The sequence below is a fragment of the Mus caroli genome, chromosome X (genome assembly GCF_900094665.2).
Source record: "Mus caroli chromosome X, CAROLI_EIJ_v1.1, whole genome shotgun sequence".
NCBI classification, from domain to species: Eukaryota; Metazoa; Chordata; class Mammalia; order Rodentia; family Muridae; genus Mus; species Mus caroli.
In genome coordinates this window covers 10,714,987-10,737,709 of record NC_034589.1, presented here as the reverse complement: position 1 = coordinate 10,737,709, position 22,723 = coordinate 10,714,987, and the positions used below count along the sequence as shown (strand labels likewise).

The following is a 22,723-nucleotide window of genomic DNA, read 5'->3' as shown; positions in this document are numbered from 1 at the left end:
ATTTATTCCAGTTATGAGATATGATTGAGTTTAAAATCTTATTTTACTGTAAGGAATAAAGACTCACTGTTATTGTTCTGCAGTTCTTTAAACTGATCACTTGACCCTAGTTTTCTGTTTTCTAGAAGGCTCTAAATACCTAAAGAAGAATCATTGGTTAGGTTACAAACCTAGCAGGGCTCATTATTGGGAGTAGACTGGAAATCTCTGGATTCTTACCTTAATTTCCATTATTGTCATTTATTTCTCTTTGTATTTTTATTTTGTATTTAATCATTTGCAGATTCTTGAGACAGGTTCTCACTAAATGACACAGAAGAGTTTTGAATTCACTGTGTAACTCAGGCTGAACTTGAATTCACTGTTTTCCTGATTCTTAAATGTTGGGATTACAGATTTGTGCTACCACTCCTATTTTTTGTTGTTGATATATGTCTTAGTTAGGGTTTTACTGCTGTGAACAGACACCATGACCAAGGCAAGTCTTATACAAAAACATTTAATTGGGGCTGGCTTACAGGTTCAGAGGTTCAGTCCATTATCATCAAGGTGGGAGCATGGCAGTATCCAGGCAGGCATGGCACAGGAGGAGCTGAGAGTTCTATGTCTTCATCCAAAGGCTGCTAGTGGAAGACTGACTTCCAGGCAACTAGGGTGAGGATCTTATACCCACACCCACAGTGACACACCCATTCCAACCAAGTCACACCTATTCCAACAAGGCCACACCTTCAGATTGTGCCACTCCCTGGTCCAAGGATATACAAACCATCACAATATATGACTACACATATCCAAACATATAAGCCCTAAATGTACTTTGGAATGAGTCTTAACCTGCATACAAACTAAAATATTGAACAGTTCCTTCTTCCTTCCTCCTAGATTTTTCTCCTCCATGATAACCACTCCTTTTTTTTAATTAGATAATTTCTTTATTTACATTTCAAATGTTATCCCCTTTCCTTGTCTCCCCTCCAAAAATACTTATCCCACTCCCCTCCCCCGCTCACAAACCCACTCACTCCTGCTTTTCCAGGATAGCTACTATTATAATTATTCTCTCCATAGGTTGATTTTTAACTGATTTTTACTGTTTTCAAAACTTATAATTCATTTTCTTTCAAATTAACAAAATTTAAAATGAAATTCCCTTTGATTCTGTTTCTTAACCTCTCATTAAAAGTTATGTGTGAGATCATTCCCCTGTACCTGGCTCTTAGCCTCAGCAAATTATTCTTTGATGTTGTAGGTATACAATCCTCCTGTGAAGTATATGTATTATTAGTCATGGAATATCTAAGGTAGAATAACTTTATATCACGGTAAAAGATTTTCCAGGTTTGGACTCATTTTTTTATGTCCTTCATGTGCCCTGAATGATAAATACAAAGTCTTTTGAAGCCTCAGAGAGAATCTGAAGGAAAAAGGACCATAGAAGTTATTGCTCCTTGCATATATCTACATGTATCCACCAACAGTTATTACTGTATGATAGTGATTGTGGATGATGGTAAATTATATTAATTTCATAAAATTCAACATACTGTCAAATCTTATAGTCTTCTAGGGAAGAAAAAGTTTGTGGCAATAATTGGAGGTAAATACCAAGGAAAATCAAATGTTCTAAATAATTTTCCTTCAGACTTTGGGAACCATTTTGGTATTCTATTAGGGCAAAGAAAACTCATGAATAAAGATAGAAATCTTGAGAAAATTGAGAGTTTAATAAGAGGCTTTTATATTAGGTTTTATGGATTTAGTTAAGTGTTTGCTGCTGCATTGATATGTAAAGTTAAACTATTTTGCTTAAACTGAACAAGATCTTAATGGTATATGACCAATAATGCATTTCTTGGCACTTATACATTAAAAGCATTTTAATTCATAAAAGCAGAGGTCCCATAATTTCACTTAAATATCAAGGATAAGGATAGTAGAACCTCTAGAAGGCTTTCTTGTTTTCCTCTTGAAATAAGAGTAAGGCTAGACTGCCCTGAATAAACCCAAAATTTCAGGAATTTATAGAATGATTATATAATTCAATTTGGGATAACATTTCCCAACTGAGTCTTTTCTTACATAACAACATAATTTGCTTATACAAGATAGAATGGAGCAGCTATACTTTAAGGCAGAGCTAAAAGGTTGCAAATTGAAGGAAAGATGCTCCAAGAAGACCATGGATCTCAATGTTTCTAGAGTAGTCTAGCCAGATAGGGTTTCTGTGTGGAGTGGAAGATCTCCATTGGCTCTGTTCCTATGTCCATTTCTTGGATATCTGAAATTTTTTTGAGCAAAATTAAACCACAAATACATTTCTTTCTCTTATCTTTGCATATACACACATGTATGTACACGTGTACATGCATGCATACACACAGACATGAGTGATTTCTGGTAGAAAGACAGATTTTTAAAGTGAAAATATAGTCAGATTAAGATTGGGTTTATAAATCTTAAATCAATGCAGGTCAAATCTTAAGTCAATGCAGGTCAGTGTTTGGAAAATGTGTACACCAAAGTAACCAGTATGAAAAGATGTAAAATATTTGGGGCTGGGGATATAGCTCACCCATAGAACATCTCCACAGCATGTGTAAGATGCTCAGTTCAATCAACAGCATGGCAGAAAACAAAAAATAAAAGATACAGACTATTGCCCATAACATCAAAATATTCCTTTGTTTCCCTTTTTAGTCCAGTCTCCTCAAGTCACTCCTTCTTGATATATCCCCTCTACAGAAACAATTACTTGTAGCTGCCAGTGGCCACAGATTACTGGTTTCCTAAAAGGAAAGCTGGGGTTGGATGGGAAAGACAGTGAGAGAAATAATGAGCCAAGACAAATTTCTCTGATCAAGGCCCAATGATTACTTATGAATCTGAGCTTATAAAGAGAGGAACCCATCTCCCACTTTGCCAGGATCTCTTTGCTATGTCAGGATCTTGTCAGGAAAACAGGTTCAGCCTCTCAGCAGGTAGTGGCATCTTGGAGGAAGCAGCAGATGTTAATAGACTTTACTTAGGTCAGAGGATTCCACCCTAGGTGAGCTAGCAACTGTGGCAAACAAGGTCTGAGCCAGCCTGCTCAAGGCTGGGGGGAGGGCACAATTACTGTTCTGGTTTCTCACTATAAATTAGGTTTATTCATTCTTAATAAAATTTAAGGCTTTAAGAAAAGTCCACTTCAAACATAACCCAGAAATATAGTTTAGTATGTTAAAATGTTATTTAACAATTATGAAAAGCTTCCTAATATTTGCCTGTATTCTTTTTTCTTAAATTTTTATTGTATAAATGCATTTTATACATCAAACAATACCATTGAGCATTTTGAAAATCATAAAATACATAAAATTTTGTTCAACTTTTATATTCATATCCTTTCATACCCTAAAAATATCATTAATGAATATTTAATACTATCCATAACTGAGGCTCCTGTATATAATGTTAAATGTTATATTGTTTCAAAACAGAGAGAGTATTCTTTGGGAATTACGCATAGTAAAGTAGATTAAAATATTAAAATGAATCAGTAAGAAATATATATAGCCCTTATATGAATACCACCTGACATAATGAGAGAGTATTTAAAACGCATTACATATCTCTGTACATTGTCTAACAATCAGTTTACTTAAAAAAGATTATCAGTTAAGTAAATGCTAATTTCAAGCACAGTGAGAACAATTATCAATAATATTTCCATGATGTTTGTAGAATATGATTTTAATATTTTCTTTTTTTTCCTTTTTATTAGGTATTTTCCTCATTTACATTTCCCATGCTATCCCAAAAGTCCCCCATACCCTCCCCCCCACTCCCCTACCCACCTATTCCCACTTTTTGGCCCTGGCGTTCCCCTGTACTGGGGCATATAAAGTTTGTAAGTCCAATGGGCCTCTCTTTCCAGTGATGGCCGACTCGGCCATCTTTTGATACATATGCAGCTAGAGTCAAGAGCTCCGGGGTACTAGTTAGTTCATAATGTTGTTAAAGTTAAAACTGATTGTGAATTTGTATACCTGTATGGCATAATATTTAATTTAAAGTTTTTAAAAAAGGATGACAGAATTGTCTACAGAAAAAAAACCAAAACTTTATATTACCTGTCTGCCTCCCAGACATGACTACATAAAGCTTGCTACATTTCTTCCTCTTTCTCCATTTGCAGACATTAGAGTTTGTGGATCCCTTTCGTCCCTATCAATCTTTTGACACCCTGAAACGATTCATCCAGTATGATGGGAAGGTTTTGCGTTTCTTCTGCTTGTGGGATGATTCAACCTCACTGTTTGGGGACCGTAGAGAACTTGTCCTGCACTACTTCCTGTGTGATGGTACTGTTGAAATCAGGGAAGTACTGCCATCTAATTCAGGCCGGGATGCTATGTCGTCATTCCTTCGGAGGGGTAAGCTTCCCAAGGTAAGCAGTTTTGAGTATGTTTGTGGGCCAAGAGGTTTGAGTCATTATTTGGAATGGTGTGGATGGCTCTGTGATGACAGTTTTCCTCTTCCCAAAGGACCCTTGCTTATGTCAAGTTGACAAACAACAGGACAACCCCCCTCATTCCCCCCCAAAAAAAAACCCAAACTAGCTAGCACACTTATGGCAAGTAAATGAAAGGAAGATGTGTAAGGGAAGGAACCTAGTTTTTGTTTATCACAGTATTATGAAATTTTAGACACTCTTGAAGTTAATTGAGGAGCTTTGAGTGGAATACTCAAAAGCTCCTATAGCCTACCAAAGAGATCCCATGGTATTGATCTGGCTACTAACACACACACACACACACACACACACACACCTACTCACACATGTGAATATACTCATATGCCCAAGTATATGGGAAAGAGATAATCACAATTTTGAGTATAGTGACTAGTCACCAAATAGCCAGTAACCAATGACAGTATGCCATTGGCATTTTCATTAGTATGGAGATTTGTAAGATTTGTTTCTGCAAATTATGTCAGAATTTGAGAGGGAATATAACTGGCACAGCAGGAATGACACATAGATTAGAATTGTGGATTTGTCTCTGATAGCCATATGAGCATGGACAAGTCACTCATGCTCTTTGAACACACATTTCCACATCTTTAAAATGAAGTTAACAGCTTCCATAACTAGACAGGTTAAATGAAATGTTATAGCAAGAGCCACTATCTGAAGATCCATTTATTAATTCCTATCAGGTTACAGAGAAACACTATTCCTTTTCACAGGTCTATTTTGAGTTTTATTTCTAATTTGGATAAAATATTTAAACCGCATTCTTACTGTTTTTGAGAAGGTTATCAAGAGCACTCATTTCTTATGCAAACAACCACTGGCCATTCAATCCTCACAGGATTCTCTCCCAGATTCTCTGTACCTTCTGCCAGAAGTCCTGCTGTGTTGCTTCAAGGCTGTGTAGGGGGAGGTAGAATTTGTTCTTGAGGGAGCTCTAGAATATTCACAGCAGGCCACCAAGAGGTACCTGGTAAATCTGTTTTTAGAATGTCTTTGAAAAATAGGTTAAAAATGATAAAATGATGCACTTGACATTCGCAGTATATCTTAACCAGTAGCTTCATTTTAATTATTTATTCAACAGAATTTATTGAGTTGTGTGTACCAACTCTTGGGCTATAATGAAAGAGAAAATGGCTTGTGTCCTGCTTTGTGGAGTATAGATTCTCATGGGGTTGAGATCCAGAAGGGATGGGTATACACTGGATACTCAAAGCAAGGAGTATGTTGTTAAGGTGAGAGGGTTGCAGAAGCTGAAGTTCTGAGAGAAATGCCAGGCTGCCTGACCTTAGGACTCGATAGCCTGCTAGACAGAACAAGAGGAGCCAGTCATTCTTCCTTAGGGATGTGTGCAGTTTAGGAAATAGATGCCTGCTTGCACAACACTTGGAGAAATATTGAAAGTGTCTTGAGCCTATGGTACATTATAGCTGTTGGCTTTGCCACCCATGCCAAGTTCCTCAAAACAGTGACTCTGAGACTTCTTATGTATGAATAAATGCCTAGGACAAAAGCCTTGAATTGTTCCCTGACTAGCTTATAACTTAATCATCCTGTTATCCTATTCTAAGTTCTGCCATGTGGCTGCCATGTGGTCCTCAGTATTTTGCTGCTGTCTCCATCAGTGTACCAGGGTGAACCCTTCTCAGTGCCTGTCTCCATCCCAGAAATCCAGTCTCTTGCCCTACCAGATGTCCTACCTTCTAATCCTGCCTCACCTCATCGGCCAAAGGCTTTTGTATTGACAGATGAAGCATCTGTACATTGCACAAAAGATTCCCTCTACAGTGTATGGAGAACTAAGCAGATGGCTACTTGTAGTCTTGAAGCCTGGGTGTGGTGACATATGCTTTAATCTCAGCTGGTGGGAGTTAGCAGAGGAAGATCAGAAGGAAGATCCAGAACTACATACGTTTGAGGTCATTTTCTTGTGTATGAAACCTTGTCACAGAAACAAAAGTAAAAGAGCAAAAAAGCTGAAAACCTATAGCATGGAAGTATTAGAGGAAAAATGTGTATTTATCAGGGCTGTGAAGATGTGTGGCAGTAGAACAGAGGTAGATAGACTCTGTGGCTTCTTGCAGATGTTAGGAAAGAACTGTGCAATGCACACTTCTGGAATTTATTCTGAGACTGCACCATCTCTTTCATGGAGACAGATATCATGGTTTGGTTTTATTTTACAGTTTGGCCCACCTGGAATCTACCAACCAGGACAGATAACAGATCGAGCAGTTCTCAATGTGTATGGAGGCTTGTCAGAATGGCGAGCAGATGGCTATCTGCTGGATAAATACCAGGTGAGGATCCTGAAGTTTTATTACTGATTTTCAATGAGACATTGAGAAACCTGGATATTGGGGTGAATTGTATATTCTTGCCTGTGAGCTAGTGAATGAAATCAAGAGATATAGAATATATACATTTTATTGCCCTTTGTCAATATTAGACATACTTAAATGCATATAGAAATATATGCCCTGTATTGCTTGTACAAGTACTACAATGATCAAATAATGCTTAGATAGGCTGAGAAACAGCTGAGTGGGGAAAGTGCTTGCTGTACAAATGTGAAGACCTAAGACCTAAATATAAAACCATCCCACCCAAAACATATACAAATTCAGACACAGTAATGTTCATCTGTAATACCGGTGCTCTTATGGGTGATATAGGAAGGGCAAGGAGGGGAATCTCCAGCCACTCAAAGGCTAACTCGTCTAGCGACCACAGTACCTAACAGCAAAAAGACCCTGTCTCAAATGAGATGGAAGGTAAGTATCAACACATCCACGGTGTGTGGCACTTGTACATCTATACTCAGCATGAAGTGTACACATATGTATACAAGACATACCATACACACATGTACACAAACGGATACAAATTAATTCATTTGATTTTAAAATTTAGTTATAAATAATATAATTAAGCTTTAAAAATTATTTTCTTAGGAAAAGGCATGTAGTTCTTGGGCAGATCCATAGGGCCAATGCTATCTTCCTCTGTTTTATCAGCTAGGAAAAGTAGAGCAAGACTTTTACACAGACCAGGACCTGTCTATAGGTGCCACCATCAATGTATGGGGAAGAAAAGTCCTCCTCTGTGACTGTGATGAGTTTACCAAGACCTATTATAGGACAAAGTATGGAGTTGGTAAGTGATAAGTTGGTTAGAAAATATTTTTAACACTTTGACTGCTTTATGCCCTGGTTAAGATTTTACTTTTGTTCTCTTCATATTCCTAAAAATAAGCTTCTATAAGCAGACTCATTGTCTCCATGTTAGTGGAAAGGAAACTGAGGCCCACTAAGCTCAGTTGTCCAAGGTTATGCAACAGAGAGAAAGAGCCAAGAATTCAATTACCTCATGCCAGAGGCTTCCGTTTCCCCCTATAAGTGTCTTTCTTGCTATAGTCCTCAGTATTTTGGTAGGACACTTGAACTAGAAATGTTAAATCTTTTCATTTAATTTTTGCCTACAATGGATGATACTCACTCAAGTTCTCTACAGTAATCTCTTGTGTACCAGTTAGCTTTGCATTTTCTGGTGAGGCCCAGCTAGGTCTCCTGTTTGTCTTTTCTTTTTCTTTTTTNTTTTTTTTTTTTTTTTTTTTTTGGTTTTTCGAGACAGGGTTTCTCTGTGTAGCCCTGGCTGTCCTGGCACTCACTTTGTAGACCAGCTGGCCTCGAACTTCTTCTTTTTTTTTTCTGTGTTTTTTTTTCTTCAAAATTTTAATTAGATATTTTCTTTATTTACATTTCAAATGCTATCTTGAAAGTCCCCTATACCCTTCCCCCTACTCCAGCCCTCCTCCCCTATGCACCCACTCCCACTTCTTGGCCCTGGCGTTCCCCTGTACTGGGGCATATAAAGTTTGCAAGACCAAGGGTCCTCTCTTCCCAATGATGGCCGACTTAATTCCATTCTAGGCAAGTAAATGTAGTTTAGTAAGAACTAGTGATTTATTAAATGCCTACTTTGTACTTAGGTCAGCACAGTAGGCTAGGTTTATAGACTAGAAAAGGGGATCTGGGACCTGTAGCATACTGCACACTATTATGAGAGTCTAGAAGCAGGCAGAGGATGTGCTTTAAAATCTAATATCCAAGCCTTCAATTGTTAAACTCTCATTCTCAGTCTTTTGAAGTTCTGCCAGTCAGCTCTACCTACTTCCTAAGATTTGTCTCTACCCATGGTCCACATATCTGCTGCTGTGGAAATGGATAGGATTTGCTAACCTACCAGGGTGAGGTTTGGAATTAGTGTGATGGTACCTAGTTCTCTATATAATCCTTCTTCAGTATTTGCAGCAAATTATTACTGGCCCTTCCTCTATACCTACCTCTGAGGGATGCCTAATGTTCTTACATGAAATGGTTTGTATTTGCAAAAAACCTATACACATCATTATGCATTCACACACCCATTCATTTAAATTGAGACAGGGTCTAATCATATTGCTTAGTCTGGTCTTGAACTTGCAATCCTTTCACCTTAGCCTTCTATGTAACTTAGGTAACAAGCAAGTTATGGTGCCTTGCTACTTTAAATCAGTTTTTATATTACTTCTGATACCTAATTCAATTTAAGTGCTATGCTAATAGTTGTTATTGTTTAGGGGAAATGACAGAAAAAGCATGCATACATGATACAGTGCTTTTAAAAATCCATAGTGGGCTGAATTTGAGCATGTGTATTTTTCACTGACCTGGAGGATTGATGTGTACTTCTGCGAAATGTACTTCCTGAAAAATAAGAGTCTTAGATATTTTGTTTCATTTTGACATGTTTTTGTTTCATTTATCTTTTGCCTTTTTGTTTTGATTTTCATTTTGTGTTTGTGGAAGGGGTTGTTTTGTTTTTAAAGAGAAGGACTAAAATATAAAGTTAGGTGGGTGGGGAGGTGAGAAGGATCTGGGAGGAGTTAGACGAGGAGAAAACATGGTCAAAATATTATATGAAAAAGTTATAAAAATATACAAGATGTTTCTAGAATAAGAGAAGGCCTGCCTGCCTACCTTGCATGTATGTGCACTGAGTATTATACATTTCCTGGGAAGCTATATACTGAGGGAAGGTGTATAAAGAACACTAATGGATTAGAATAAAAAGGACTTTGTGTTATACAAAGGGAATTTGTTTTAACACATCTGTATTCTAGATTCATGAACATGTCTAGATCAAACAAGAGTCAGGTTTGGTGGCTAATATTTAAAATTGCTTCTTTGAGTGGACACAGTTGAACATATTTACTTTAAGGATTATAAACAAAAATCATCCAGAAATGTGCAGATGAGAGCTGCTCTAGAGAAGTGTCTAGTGGACCATAATTCATTGGGGAGAATTTGCCCTTAATAAATATAGGTATCTGTTTAGAACCAGTACACCTTCAATGAAGATTGGAAATTGGATGTTAGCTCACTGAAAGCCATTAAAAACACCTGAAGATTACTTTCATTTAAGGTTGTTGGTAGAAGACTGAGTACCATAACAATTCTAAAACAGCATATGATTTTCTAAACAGAGAGTTCAACATTTGGCTGATGTTTGCTTGATTTGAGACCATAATATTTGCTTCAGGCAAAAATGAATGGTGTAGTGATATATCTTAGTAGCTTCTCTAGGGAATTTTCTGATGTAATGTGACTTCTCTGGTGTGCCCCAAGCCTAGCTGTCCTGGGTATATGTATCTTCTTCAAATGTCCTGAAGTCCATTCATTCCAGTTATATTGTCCTAGTGTTCAATATCTTTTCATCCATTTCCTTTGCTCCCTCTATAGATTTTATTATATTATATAAAAATGTATTTTGTGCCTTTAAAGTTAATACAACCGCATATTTTTAAGAAAATTATGCAAATACAAAATTAGGATGTATTTTTGTAGTCACAGTGACTTTTTAATATTTCTCACAGCATGTTAAAATGTCCTATTTAACAAATACCATTACATAACATTTTTTAAAGTTTTAATACCACACTTAATGTTACAAATGACTGTAGATTATATCTATGGCAGAATCTAGAGAAGTGGATTGATACATTTGCTTTCTCTGGTTTTTTTCAAGTTAAATGAATATATTTCATGTTACTTAAATGTAGTTATTTCTAACATTTAAAAAAATTAAAGAAGTGATCTTTATTTTTCTTCATTAGTGGCTATGACGTGTTGATAAAAATATTTATAAGGATGAGAAACTTTTCTATGTACTTTATCAGTTGACATAACCATTAAAAAGCAATTTTAATGAATAATCTGTTCAGCATTAATATGATGGTAAGGATGATAATTTTGCTTATAATTCATGTGGCCTTAAAATTGATGAGAAGAAATTTTATACATTATATTTTAGTGTTATTGAAACCCAAAGCAGAAATAGTGCTACTATTAATTGTGATCTTTGAAGAAAGCAGGGTGAGGGAGTTTCTGTGTCCCTGTTGGTAGGTGCATGTGTATGTGGAGGCAAGAGATCAATGTTGGGTGTCTTCCTCCCTGGCTTTCTACCTTATTTTTGAGATGCAGACTCTCACTGAACATAGCCTTTATCAGCTCTGCTAGACTGGCTAGCCAGTAATCCCCATCTCCCCAAGCTGATATTATAAACATATGCCTGGTTTTTATGTGGATGGTTGGTATAGGGCTCAGATATTCATGCTTGTGCAGCAACTTTTCCAACTGAGCTGTCTCCCCAGCCCCCAGAGAAATCTCTAATGCATTATTGTCTTACAAAGTAATCTTACTTTAGGGCAGAAAAAAATGGCAGACAAAGAAAAGAAGTTGGTTACAATTCAAAGACACTGAATGGTTACCTCTTGTATTTGTGTAGAAGTACAAGGCTTGATAGAATTCTGAAAGACATTTGGACCTCTGTATGAGATGCAGTCTCATAGAAAGATGGGAGTCTTTCATTTATTTTAGTATTCCAAGGAGATGATAATTTTATAGCTGTCTCACACAGTCTTGTCCAGTGTAACTCCTATATCAACCACCGTGGCTATCTTGCTGCTGGTGGCTTGCCTGCCAGGTAGAAGTCAGTTGTTCTTTCTTATATATGAAGATTTTAAATAGATTCAAAGACTTCTAGATTGTATTTCTTGTACTAAGAAGACCAAGATTTGAATTTTAACTGTTCTTATCTAGGAATTTATGCCTTAGGTTATTTATTAATAAGATTTTTCTACTCTCTTCTCTCTACCCTGTTTACCCTCTCTCTTTTGTCTCCATTCCTCTCTCTAACACTGTCTTGCTATGTAGTCCTGGTTGAATTGTTAATCCCTATGTAACACAAATGGGCCATAAATTTAGGCTAACTTCCTGACTCAGCCTCTCAATACTGGGATTTATAGGCAATTACCACCATACCCAGTTTATAGTAATAATATCTAGTCATTATTTTTTGTGACATGCAAAACTAAAACAATAACATAATCATTCATTCTCAATGGTTTTGAGTACTTATATTGAAATTATGGTTGGAAAATAATTTTAAAGTGCCTTTCGAGTTGGGCGTGGTGGCGCACACCTTTAATCCTAGCACTTGGGAAGCAGAGGCAGGCAGATTTCTGAGTTCGAAGCCAGCCCTGTCTACAAAGTGAGTTTCAGGACAGCCAGGGCTATACAGAAAAACCCTGTCTCGAAAAACCAAAAAAAAAAAAAAAAATGCCTTTCATTTTCTGTATTCAGTGCTGGCTATCTCTGAATTTTTAGGACTTGAAAGAAGGAGGAGACATGGCAGAAGAAAAGTCAGTGATCACTTGAGATTGTAACAAAAAATATAGAACTGGTTTATGATTTTATCACATGGCCTTGATGGACTTCACAATTTTACGTCCTCCCAACCACCCTTAGAGTTAGTGAGGATGATTTTAGACTAGAACTTTGAGTTTTGAGATTGCTTACTTCACTAATTGTTTAATCTAAGTATTGGCTACAAGCAGCTTTGAAGCTTAGGATGGTTGTACTGTTTTCAAGGTTCTTCCTTTCTAGGGGTCCTAGTCCAAAGTCCTGGCCTAAAGTCAACTTAATAATCTGGCATTCTTTCGGCTTGAAACATTTCTTCAAAATTATGTAAGCTTCAGATTTCCTAAAGCCTGGGTTGCTAGATCACGCAAGGCAACTTTGAGGTAATTATTTGGTGACTTTCCTGAATAGTGCTTCCATTTGAGATGGCAAATAGAATCATTAGACTCCATTTCTATACACAATCTCTCTGCATTTTTTTTAGAATCTAGTCAGTTATGGTTAGCCATTGAATTCATATATGTGTACAAGTCATTTGGAATTAGAGAAATCAGTATATTTGGAAGACATGACTGTCTCAGTGTCTACCTAAATATCAGCCATAGAATACATTTGGGGAGATGCTTTGTACAAAAGTATGCACCTTTTCATTTGCTCGATGTTTCTGAGTACCTGAATAGGCAGGGTAGATGGGGTGGTCATTACAGCCAACTTCTTATTCACATATGATTCTGTGGCTTTGTAAACCTATGTGAGCTATTCAGGGAGATGTGACTTAAAGTTGAATCTTGAGCTAAGATTTCCAAAACAGGTCTGTATGTTATAAAAGTCAAGGGTGAGGCAGTGGAAGAGTTCTCAGTTTTTATACACTAGATGGCACTGTGGGTGCAGAGGAAAGCTCTAAATTGTTTCTTTTCTTACTTAAATGTGTTTCAAAAATTAGGTAGTTAAGAAAGCAACACCATCTTTATGACTAGTAATGAAGACTGGAGAATATATTTTTAATGACTTTGTGATTAAAAATCACAATTTTTGTCTAGTGCACTCAGATTAGGATGTAGCAGACAGTAGTGATTTTGATGTAATGGTGAGCAAGGATAGAGTCTACTGCAATTCAACTTTGAAAATTTGAGCTTTTCTCTTATTACCAAGATGTCTCTTCAGTTGCAAAAAGAACATTACAAGAGGATCAGGAGACTGTAAGGACACACTACTTTTCCCCTTTCACCCAGCCAGTGAGAAATATTTGTCAACATGTCTGCTGTGAGCAATTTCTGTTAAGATGGAACAATTCTCTTCTGGGGATTGTGCATCAAGAAATCTCACACAAAGGCATCTAGGAAATCTAAGGAAAGTTGAAAGCTGAAAATGTTTTCAAATTGGAATTAGAAATTACTTCACACTCTTAGCATTTTGATGATTTAAAAGATGCACTTCAGTTGTAGAATTAGAGTGTTTTACATGACAAATTGATGGGTATTTTTTTTCTAATAGTATACCAAAAATGTAGATTCTTTCTTCTATTAGAAGTTTGACTATGGAAAATAAAAGGAAATATTTACATTTGTAGAACTCCTGTTGTTCAAAACTGAAACGCCTATCAAGCTGGAGGAAGACATAAAAAGTGGTCCATGTGTCTTAGTTTTGTTTTAGATGTTCTAGAATCTCCTTTGCCATTTGTGGTGGGTCAAACACAGTGACTTAGATAGATTGAGTCAGTATGTTATTTGTTCTAAGAAGCACAGTTGCTTCTAGAGATTACATAGCTCCATAAATGATTACCTAAGAGCTTCTACGGGTATTGAAAGTTTGTCCCCACTTCTCCTTTCTTACACCTGATAAGTAAAAAATAAGATGAACAGTATTGATCACATCACACTTCTTTGAGAGTGGAGACAATCATGCAGCCTTAGCTGTTTGTGTTTTTTGCTTCATTATAGCTACAGTTGCAGTTTTATCTTGAGTAATAAAATAAGTGACCTGGAGCAGTGGCTGGTGACAAGAAGGGATTTTACTTTTCTGTTTGATTTGTAGTAAATACTGAAGTGTACAGTGTTTTGGGGTTCTGAAGTGTACAGTGTTTTGGGGTTGAATTAGAGGTAAGGAAGAGAGCTTAAAAATGAATCCAAGGAGCAGCTGCTGGCTAATAGAACAAGTTAAAAGGGAAGCAGTCAGAAGTCAGTCCTATTTGGAAAATAATTTTTATTAGTGAGTGTTGACTGAAGATAGGAGAAGGCCAAATTACAGGTTAAAATACAGAATTGATGGCATAAGTTCCAAGTTTGAGTTTTCATATCATTGGAAAAAGTCAAGGGAAGAGAAAAATAATATTCACAGATTGGAATGTGAGGACAAAAAATTAAATATTTACTTATTTGACAAAGATTTCTCCTTTTTTTCCTCTTTTGAGCCAATGACTATTAAGTGAGCTCTGTGGTTTTTATAAATATGATTAAAACCGACTCTCATAGGATTTTGCCATGTTTTGTTTGAAAGAGTTTAAAATAGTCTACAAAATCTCCATGTTCATCTTGAAATAATAACAGACCTTTCCAAACAGCTATAATCAGGGCAAAAAAATATTAATGTTTTGTTTGCCTGTGTTTTGTTGTAGATAACTTTACGCCCATTTCATGTAAGCCTCCTCATCTTCCAAAGATAGAAAGGAAATACCCACCTTATACTGGCTTTGGGTCTGAAGAGGATTCTTTCCGCTCCTGTGTAGCCCTGAAGCCCACACCTCATCGGAGGAACTTCAGAAAAATCATGGAACTAGACAGGTGCCTAAGGAGACCATGGTTATAGTCCTTTCTCTTTGGAATTTATGATATAGCCTTCCTGTTGCAAAAGGTGTTACACAACTCATCTGATTTTGAGTCCAGGGACAAGTTACTGTAGCTTTCTAATGAGGTTGATGAATGCACAGATATTGCCAGCTTCTTCCTTGAGTGCTTATTTTGATGTGTTATTTGGAGAACTATAAGACCATATCAACCCCTACCTCTTGACTTTCCATTTCTATTTGTCTGTCTGTCTTTCTCTCACTTGAGGGAATAATGCAGAGGAGGAATCAACAGATTTCAAGGATTTGTGGGCCACACAGCCTCCATCACAGCCACTCGGATATGATATTATAGTGTGCAAGCTACATGGACAGAATGTAAGCACATGTGTAACTGTGCTCCAATAAAACATTTTATGGACACTGACATTTGAATACCATAAAACTTTTACAGATTGTAATATAGTATTCCTTTGATATTTTTCTCTTCAATCATGTAAAAGTATACAAACCACACTTAGCTCAAAGGCATACAAACAGGTGGCCAGCCAGATCTGTCTCACAGATTTGGGTTTGCCAACCACTGCTAGAGTGAGTTCAATGGTTTATAAGTGTTTTTCAACTTATAATTTTAGAAAACTCATGTTACTTTGACTTTAGACCTTTGGTTTGAGTTCAGTAGGAGGAAACTGCTTATATTGCCGAATGTACTTATAAAAGATAGATTTTCCAAAGTATTCCTAATGTACATGAGACACAATCTGCTTCCAAATTGTACATAGAAAATGTGAGCACTGGCTATGACTACTTTTTGATTCTTCAGGTCTTGGATAAAAAAAAGTCAGGGAAAAATTGTGGGGAAATGTTGCAGATGCCTGAATAGGATGTAAATTAAAAATTATAGCTCCAAGTGACAGAGATTATAGGCCAGGAGATGCTGGGAGAAAATGGTAAAGGGAACATGTGTTAAGACTTGAAGAACAAAAAGCATCCTGAATTTGGTCAAACTGAGTGTGGTCCCATGCTGTTGAAAATTTGAAGGAAAGGGAACAAAATGTTTTGCTCTGTCTATAAAAATGGTTTAACTGCCTGGCTATGAATTGTATGGAATGTGAGAAGGTATGCCTTTGCTGTGACATGATGTCATTTGTCTTTCAAGAAATCACTTTATTTTTAAATACTTCATTTTTTTTAAAGTTTTAAACTCTCTACTTCTTAAAGCATGGTCCTCATACTTGATAGAATGTTAATTACTGTGCTTTCTTCTGAATAGACTTAGAATGAAATGTTGGGGTGAGACCCAGCAATCTCTTTTTATAGGCATCATGGACAGTTGTGAGGCACACTGGTGTTTGAGAATCAATTGATTTTTACATGTGAGAGGGCCATCAACCTGTTCATGTTCTCTTGTTGATGATAGTATTCTGGTTAGGTTCTGGGGTAGACTTTGATGGACTCTTTTTTAGTAACTACTATTTTTAAGGGCCACCTGGAAGATATAGGCAAGAAGAATGTCCCTATTGTAAAGGGGCATGGAAATTTTCTTATAACTAAATAATGTGAAATATTATCCAGGGTGTTACTTCTGGGACTCAGGGAAAAACAGTTCTTTGTGGGTAGTTGACTTAATTTCTCTGTCTGCCCTTTAAAGTTGTCCTCAGAACCCTGACTACAGATAGAATTGTACATGTAAGTAATACTGTTTTGTTTGGAGGATGGTGATATAGGCACAAATGTCTTGAATTTCATTTATTTTTGTCTACCACTTGTTTTGCGTCAGGGATATACTTCCTTCAAGCTCCCCCTACACAGTGATCTTGTTTCCATGGTAATTGGCACAGACTGGCTTCACAGTACTTAAATACTTTGTTCTCTGTGTGCCCACAACACTCTGTTGAATATCCTCATAATAATAATAGTACTAGCGATAACAAGTAATTAGTAGTTTGCTGTGCATTAACTACTTTTATAAAATCTGATTTCATATAATTCCTAAACCCACCTTAGAAGAAAGCACGTGATATTCTTGCACTCATTCTTCAAAAGAGGAAAACAGGATGGTAATATTCCCTACAACTAGCAAAACCTCAGAGTTAGTTTTTAGTTTAACTAGGAATCAAATCCTGGGAAATGGTACTTCTGGAGTTCACCTTCCTTACCATAAAATTTTTACTTATTATATGACCTGGGGATTACTCATGTATGTAAAATATGGGCTCCCAGACTAAGATCTCCTTGAAGTAAGAGACTGGCAAATATTTCATCCAATAAGAAAAGGTGCAGATGAATAAGTATAGTGGTAGGAAAAATGTTTGCTAATCATATTCTTCAAAAAAGATTGTGTCTATTGTATCAGTGATTTGTCTGCATGTAATGAATGTTTACTATATTCACTATTCAATATTACCATATTGGTGCTTTTGTACTTCAGAGGGATGGCATCAGATCTTCTGAAAGTGATGTTGTAGGTGGTTGTGAGTTGCTATGTGGGTGCTAGGAACTGGACCTAGGTCCTATTCAACAGCAACAAGTTCTTAGCCATCTCTCTAGCCCCAATAATCCAGTTTATAGTGATAGACCAATGTAAAAGGAGGAGAACGGCTTCTTAACAGGAAAATTTGCATCTCATACTTCATCTATTCTGGTCATATAGTTTCCAAAAAGTCATTGTTTTTTAATATTAATATTCATATTTCACTGCTTTCAGATCTTGTCCATCGATTGTTTCCACAAACTACTCCCTTACTTTTACTAATTATTACTAAAATAAGCGTCTTTATCGACTCTTATTGACTGTGTATCTCTAGATCAGTGGTTCTCAACCAAAGGGGTCACAGGGATCAAAAATATTTATATTGTAATTCATAACAGCAGCAAGATTACAGTTATAAAGTATCAATGAAAATAATTTCATAGTTGGGTATCACTACCTCATGAGGAGTGCTATTAAAAGGTTCCAGTTTTAGAAACTATGATATTAAAGGTTTTTATTCCTGTTTGTCGATTTTTAGAAAGTTTATAGGTATAGGTTGTGGTCGGGAAGTTGGTTCACAAATATGTTCCAAAGACCTTCTGTATGATAGGCATTTATTTACTTAGGTGCTTGTGATAAATTCATCAGTGATCAAAGCAGTCATAAAAGCCCACTTTCTCTCATAAAGTTTATTCTAGTTGAGGGAAATGTGCAAGAAAATAAAAATACTTGAGTACATTAAATAGTATATGGAATTTTTAAAGTACCACATTAAAAAAGGAAAACTTTAATTTTCCTTGCAAAGGATCTAGGAGTATATAAATGATGGATATTTCTAGTTGCAACTTTCGTCAGTGCTCTGGTTGACCTTTCTGAAGAAAGAAGCATTGAGAGATTTGACAAGAGAAATGACTTGATCAAGCTGTCCTATTGGAAGAATCTCACCAATGAAGTGTTAAGAATGGACTGTACAAAGACAGTAGTCTATTTATGACAACCTATGAGATTGCTTCATTAGTCTAAGAGAAAAGTTATTATAGCTAGATGATACTGTGGCAGGGATGAAATGAAATGGCAGATTCTGCAAGTATTTTAAATATAGAGCTAATAGGATTTCCTTACAGATTAGATATGAAGTGTGAGAGAAGTGAAGAGCTACAGGTATCTCAAGGTTTGGACCTGAATAATTGGAAAGGTGGAGAAGAGATGCAGCCATTGGACAGGCAGGACTATAGTTATAATAGGTTTGGGAGCAAGAACACAAGTTCATCATTAGAACAACTTGAGATGCCAATTAGATATGAAATGAAAATGGGTATGTATTGAGGGTGTTCAGTAGACAGGTCTGAGCTGGAGATGTAAATTTGGTTTGGAAGTCATCAGTAGGTAATTAGCATTTCAATTCATGATGCCAAATTGGATTAAAGCTTTTATACTGTGCTGGATCACCAAGGATGAATAGGTGTCAAGAACTACATGAATAAACCTGCGGCCATCCCAAATCAAGTGTTTGGAGAAAAGAGAAGGAATCATGGAAGGATGATGACATGAGGCAAACAAGGAGAGAGGAATCACCTAAACCTAAGAAAATGCATAATGCAGTGAGCCAAGTGATCAAGAGTATCATGGAAGAAGTTGCTAATTAGTAAAATTAGATACGGGGAAAAGGCTAAGGATTGGATTTGGCATTGTGGAGTTGATTGTTAGAGAGATTTAGGTGAAGTAGAAATAGACATAAGTGTAACGGGAGTGAGCTAGGGATATGATTTACTGGCATATTTCAGAGCTTTGGTGCTATCTCCCACATGGGGAAGACAATGGAAAGGGACAGTGGGGAGAGTTCAGTGCAGTAAAGATAGGTAACATTGGGCTATATGTAGAAAACATTAAGCCCAATGTATCCTAGATCTAAGAATTCACAATTTGGTATGGGACAGTGAGAATAAACACATTTTAAGATATCCAGCCAAGAGTATAAGACTGTATAGTTGCTAACTGTATAGTTGCTAAATTGGGTGTGGCATTATGGTTGATGCAAGGGATATGTGGGTGGAGACTGATCAGAAGGGTTTAGGCACTTGATAATTGGTTTATATGAAGGAAATATTTGAACACACACATGGAGGTTCTTAGAATTTCCTTGAGGACCATCTTGTCAGGCTCCCTTCCTTGGTAGCATATTAATAATGCAGTCTTCTGTAAATATAAGCTCACTTGTGAGCCTATATCTCTGGTAGCGAGATTATGGATTCTGAATATGTAAAAAGTTTCTCCAGATGACTTTTATGTATGCTAAACTTCATGAATGGCTCAATTTTATTAAGTAGGTTTATATTGCCAATTGATGAGATCTCTAGAATACAAACATTAAGGGGAAAAATGAATGGCATATTCAAATATTCCAAGTAAATATATGCACTTATAAACTTAAGTTCTAAGATGTTAAATTTAGAATAGTATTGATTTAGATTTAGATTAGACCTCATTCAATTTTATGTTGATATTTTAGGCATCTGTAACATGAGTATTTCATAAGAGGAGACTCTTGAATTTTTTGTACTTGTTTTTTAGGGAAGGTGATTGATACAGTATAACTGGCCCAAATTGTTATGTAAGGTTGATCCGAAGCTTTGGATATGGACACTAGTGGTCTGCCCAGGCTGCTCTGAGATGAGCTGTATAAACTATCGTGTTCAGTTTCGCCCAAGGCCTCAAGCTGCCCTGTGCTTTGCCACTGTGCTTTTCCAGCCTTTCTTCCTGTACCGTCTTAGAAAGGGATTAAGAGGCACGTTAGGCCTATTAGAAATTAGAAATCCTTTGTTGTAGTTCATATCAGTGTGGACACCAAGACTGGCTTTCAGAATAGGAGAATCTACAAGTGATGACTACTCTTAGAGTATAGCAGGGAAGTGAAAAAGGACATGGTTGATTTTAGTGAACACTTAAGGGTAGCGGGTTTTGATTATATTACTATTTTTTGGAGGGCTGACTTTTACTGACTGATAACAGCAGTTGTGCTTCTACTGAGAGACCATGAGTTAGTTCACTGTTCATGCAACCAACTTTGGAAACTATTTCTTTTATTTTTAAGATAGGGTCTCACTGTGTAGCCCAGGCTAGCTTCAGACTTATGAACTCAGTCTCTCAGTGCTGGGACTAAAGGTGTGTGATATCATTGCTACCTGAGAAATTTTTAAATTTTATTTGATTCAATCTTTTTGTTTGTTTGTTTTTTTCGAGACAGGGTTTCTCTGTGTAGCTCTGGCTGTCCTGGAACTCACTTTGTAGACCAGGCTGGCCTCGAACTCAGAAATCCACCTGCCTCTGCCTCCCAAGTGCTGGGATTAAAGGCATGCGCCACCACACCCGGCTTTGATTCTATCTTTAACCACTTAATCATGCATAGAGTTCTAAGTATATCTCTAATCTTTAGGAGTATAACTTTCTGCAACCATTTAATGTAATACATTATAATATGAAAAAAAGTGTTATAAGACAGCATTTTCCCATGGAAAACATTAGATATGTAATGGCTACATAGAATACAAATAATACCTGCATTAAAATGGAGGTGTATTCATAATATTTATGAAGGGGAAATGTTAATGTTTTCCTTGAAAGGAGTTAAGGATGATCCTGGAGAGATGGAATGATAGAGAGGAGTATATATGAGCTACAAGGCAGAACAGGTCTAAACTTGACACAGGTATCCTAAAACCCAGCAGAGCATGTCATCTAGATTGGCTCAGGTCATTATCCTAAATGTTTATATGTTTGCCTGACTGAATTACTGTGATTGTTGACCAGCTTCTTGATCAGAGAATATCTGATTAATTAATTCACTTGCTTTGAGCAGATATTTATGACACTTTTGTGTGTTGTGTGATATTTTGGTTGGCTACATATTTATGAGGGTGCATGTATGTGCATGTGAACATGGAGGCTAGAGATCAACCTTGGGTATTCTCCAAGAGTCACATAGTTTGTGTTTGTTTGTTTGTTTGTTTGTTTTTTGTTTGTTTGCTTGCTTGCTTGCTTGTTTTTTGGTATTTTGTTTTGTTTTTATGGATAGGGCCTCTCATTGGATTAGACTTGATTGACTAGCCAATATGTCTCAGAGAGTTGCCTGTCTCTCCATTCCAATGCTGGGATATTAAGCCATGTCCACCAGGCCTGGTTTTCAATGTATTTCCTGGACTTATAAAGAGGAGGAAAGATTTTAATCTACTAAAAAATATTTCAATGTTTATATTTAGAACCTTTTAAATAAGATATTTAAACTGTTTAGAAAAGCATAAACTTTATTCTCTTTCCTCTTCCCCCCCAAAAAAACCCCCACCTTCCTCTTCCCCCTGCTCACCAAGCCACCCACTCCCACTTCCCTGTCCTGGCATTCTCCTACACTAGGGCATCGAACCTTCTCAGGACCCAGTGTCTCTCCTCTCATTGATATCCAACAAGGCTATCCTCTGCTCCATATGAGGCTGGAGCCATGGGTACCCCCTTGTGTACTCTTTGGTTGGTGGTTTGGTCCCTGGGAGCTCTGGGGGTACTGGTTGGTTCATATTGTTGTCCCTCCTATGGGGCTGCAAACCCCTTCAGCTCCTTGGGTCCTTTCTCAAGCTCCTCCATTGGGGACCCTGTGCTCAGTTCAATGGTTGCCTGAGAACATCCACCTCTATATTCGTCAGGCACTGGCAGAAGCTCTCTGGAGACAGCTATATCAGGCTTCTGTCAGTAAACACTTGTTGGCATCCACAATAGTGTCTGGGTTTAGTTCTTATATATGGGATGGAACCCCAGTTGGGGCAGTCTTTGGATGGCCTTTCCTTCAGTCTCTGCTCCACACTTTGTCTCTGTATGTATCTCTTCCCATGGGTATTTTGTTCCCCTCTCTAAGAAGGATCGAAGTATTCACACTTTGGTCTTCCTTCTTCTTGAGCTTCATGTGGTCTGTGAATTGTATCTTGGGTATTCTGAGCTTCTGGGCTAATAGCTACTTATCAGTAAGTGCATACCATGTGTGTTGTTTTGTGATTGGGTTGCCTCACTCAGGATGATATTTTCTAGTTCCATCCATTTGCCTCAGAATTTCATGAATTCATTGTTTTTAATAGCTGAGTAGTATTCCATTGTGTAAATGTACCACATTTTCTGTATCCATTCCTCTGTTGAGGGGCATCTGGGTTCTTTCCAGCTTCTGG

At 37.0% G+C, this 22,723-nt stretch overlaps 1 protein-coding gene across 1 annotated transcript in view; it reads left to right on the top strand.

The window, feature by feature from the left end:
* The window catches only part of Efhc2 (EF-hand domain containing 2), a 183,214-nt gene that overhangs the window by 84,320 nt on the left and 76,171 nt on the right, over positions 1-22,723 (top strand). Inside the window, exons 5-9 of the mRNA XM_021153766.2 lie at positions 4,181-4,432; positions 6,709-6,822; positions 7,540-7,678; positions 14,879-15,044; positions 18,644-18,834. Of these exons, the coding sequence (XP_021009425.1) occupies positions 4,181-4,432; positions 6,709-6,822; positions 7,540-7,678; positions 14,879-15,044; positions 18,644-18,834 (862 nt within the window). The remainder of the gene's footprint in view (positions 1-4,180; positions 4,433-6,708; positions 6,823-7,539; positions 7,679-14,878; positions 15,045-18,643; positions 18,835-22,723) is intronic.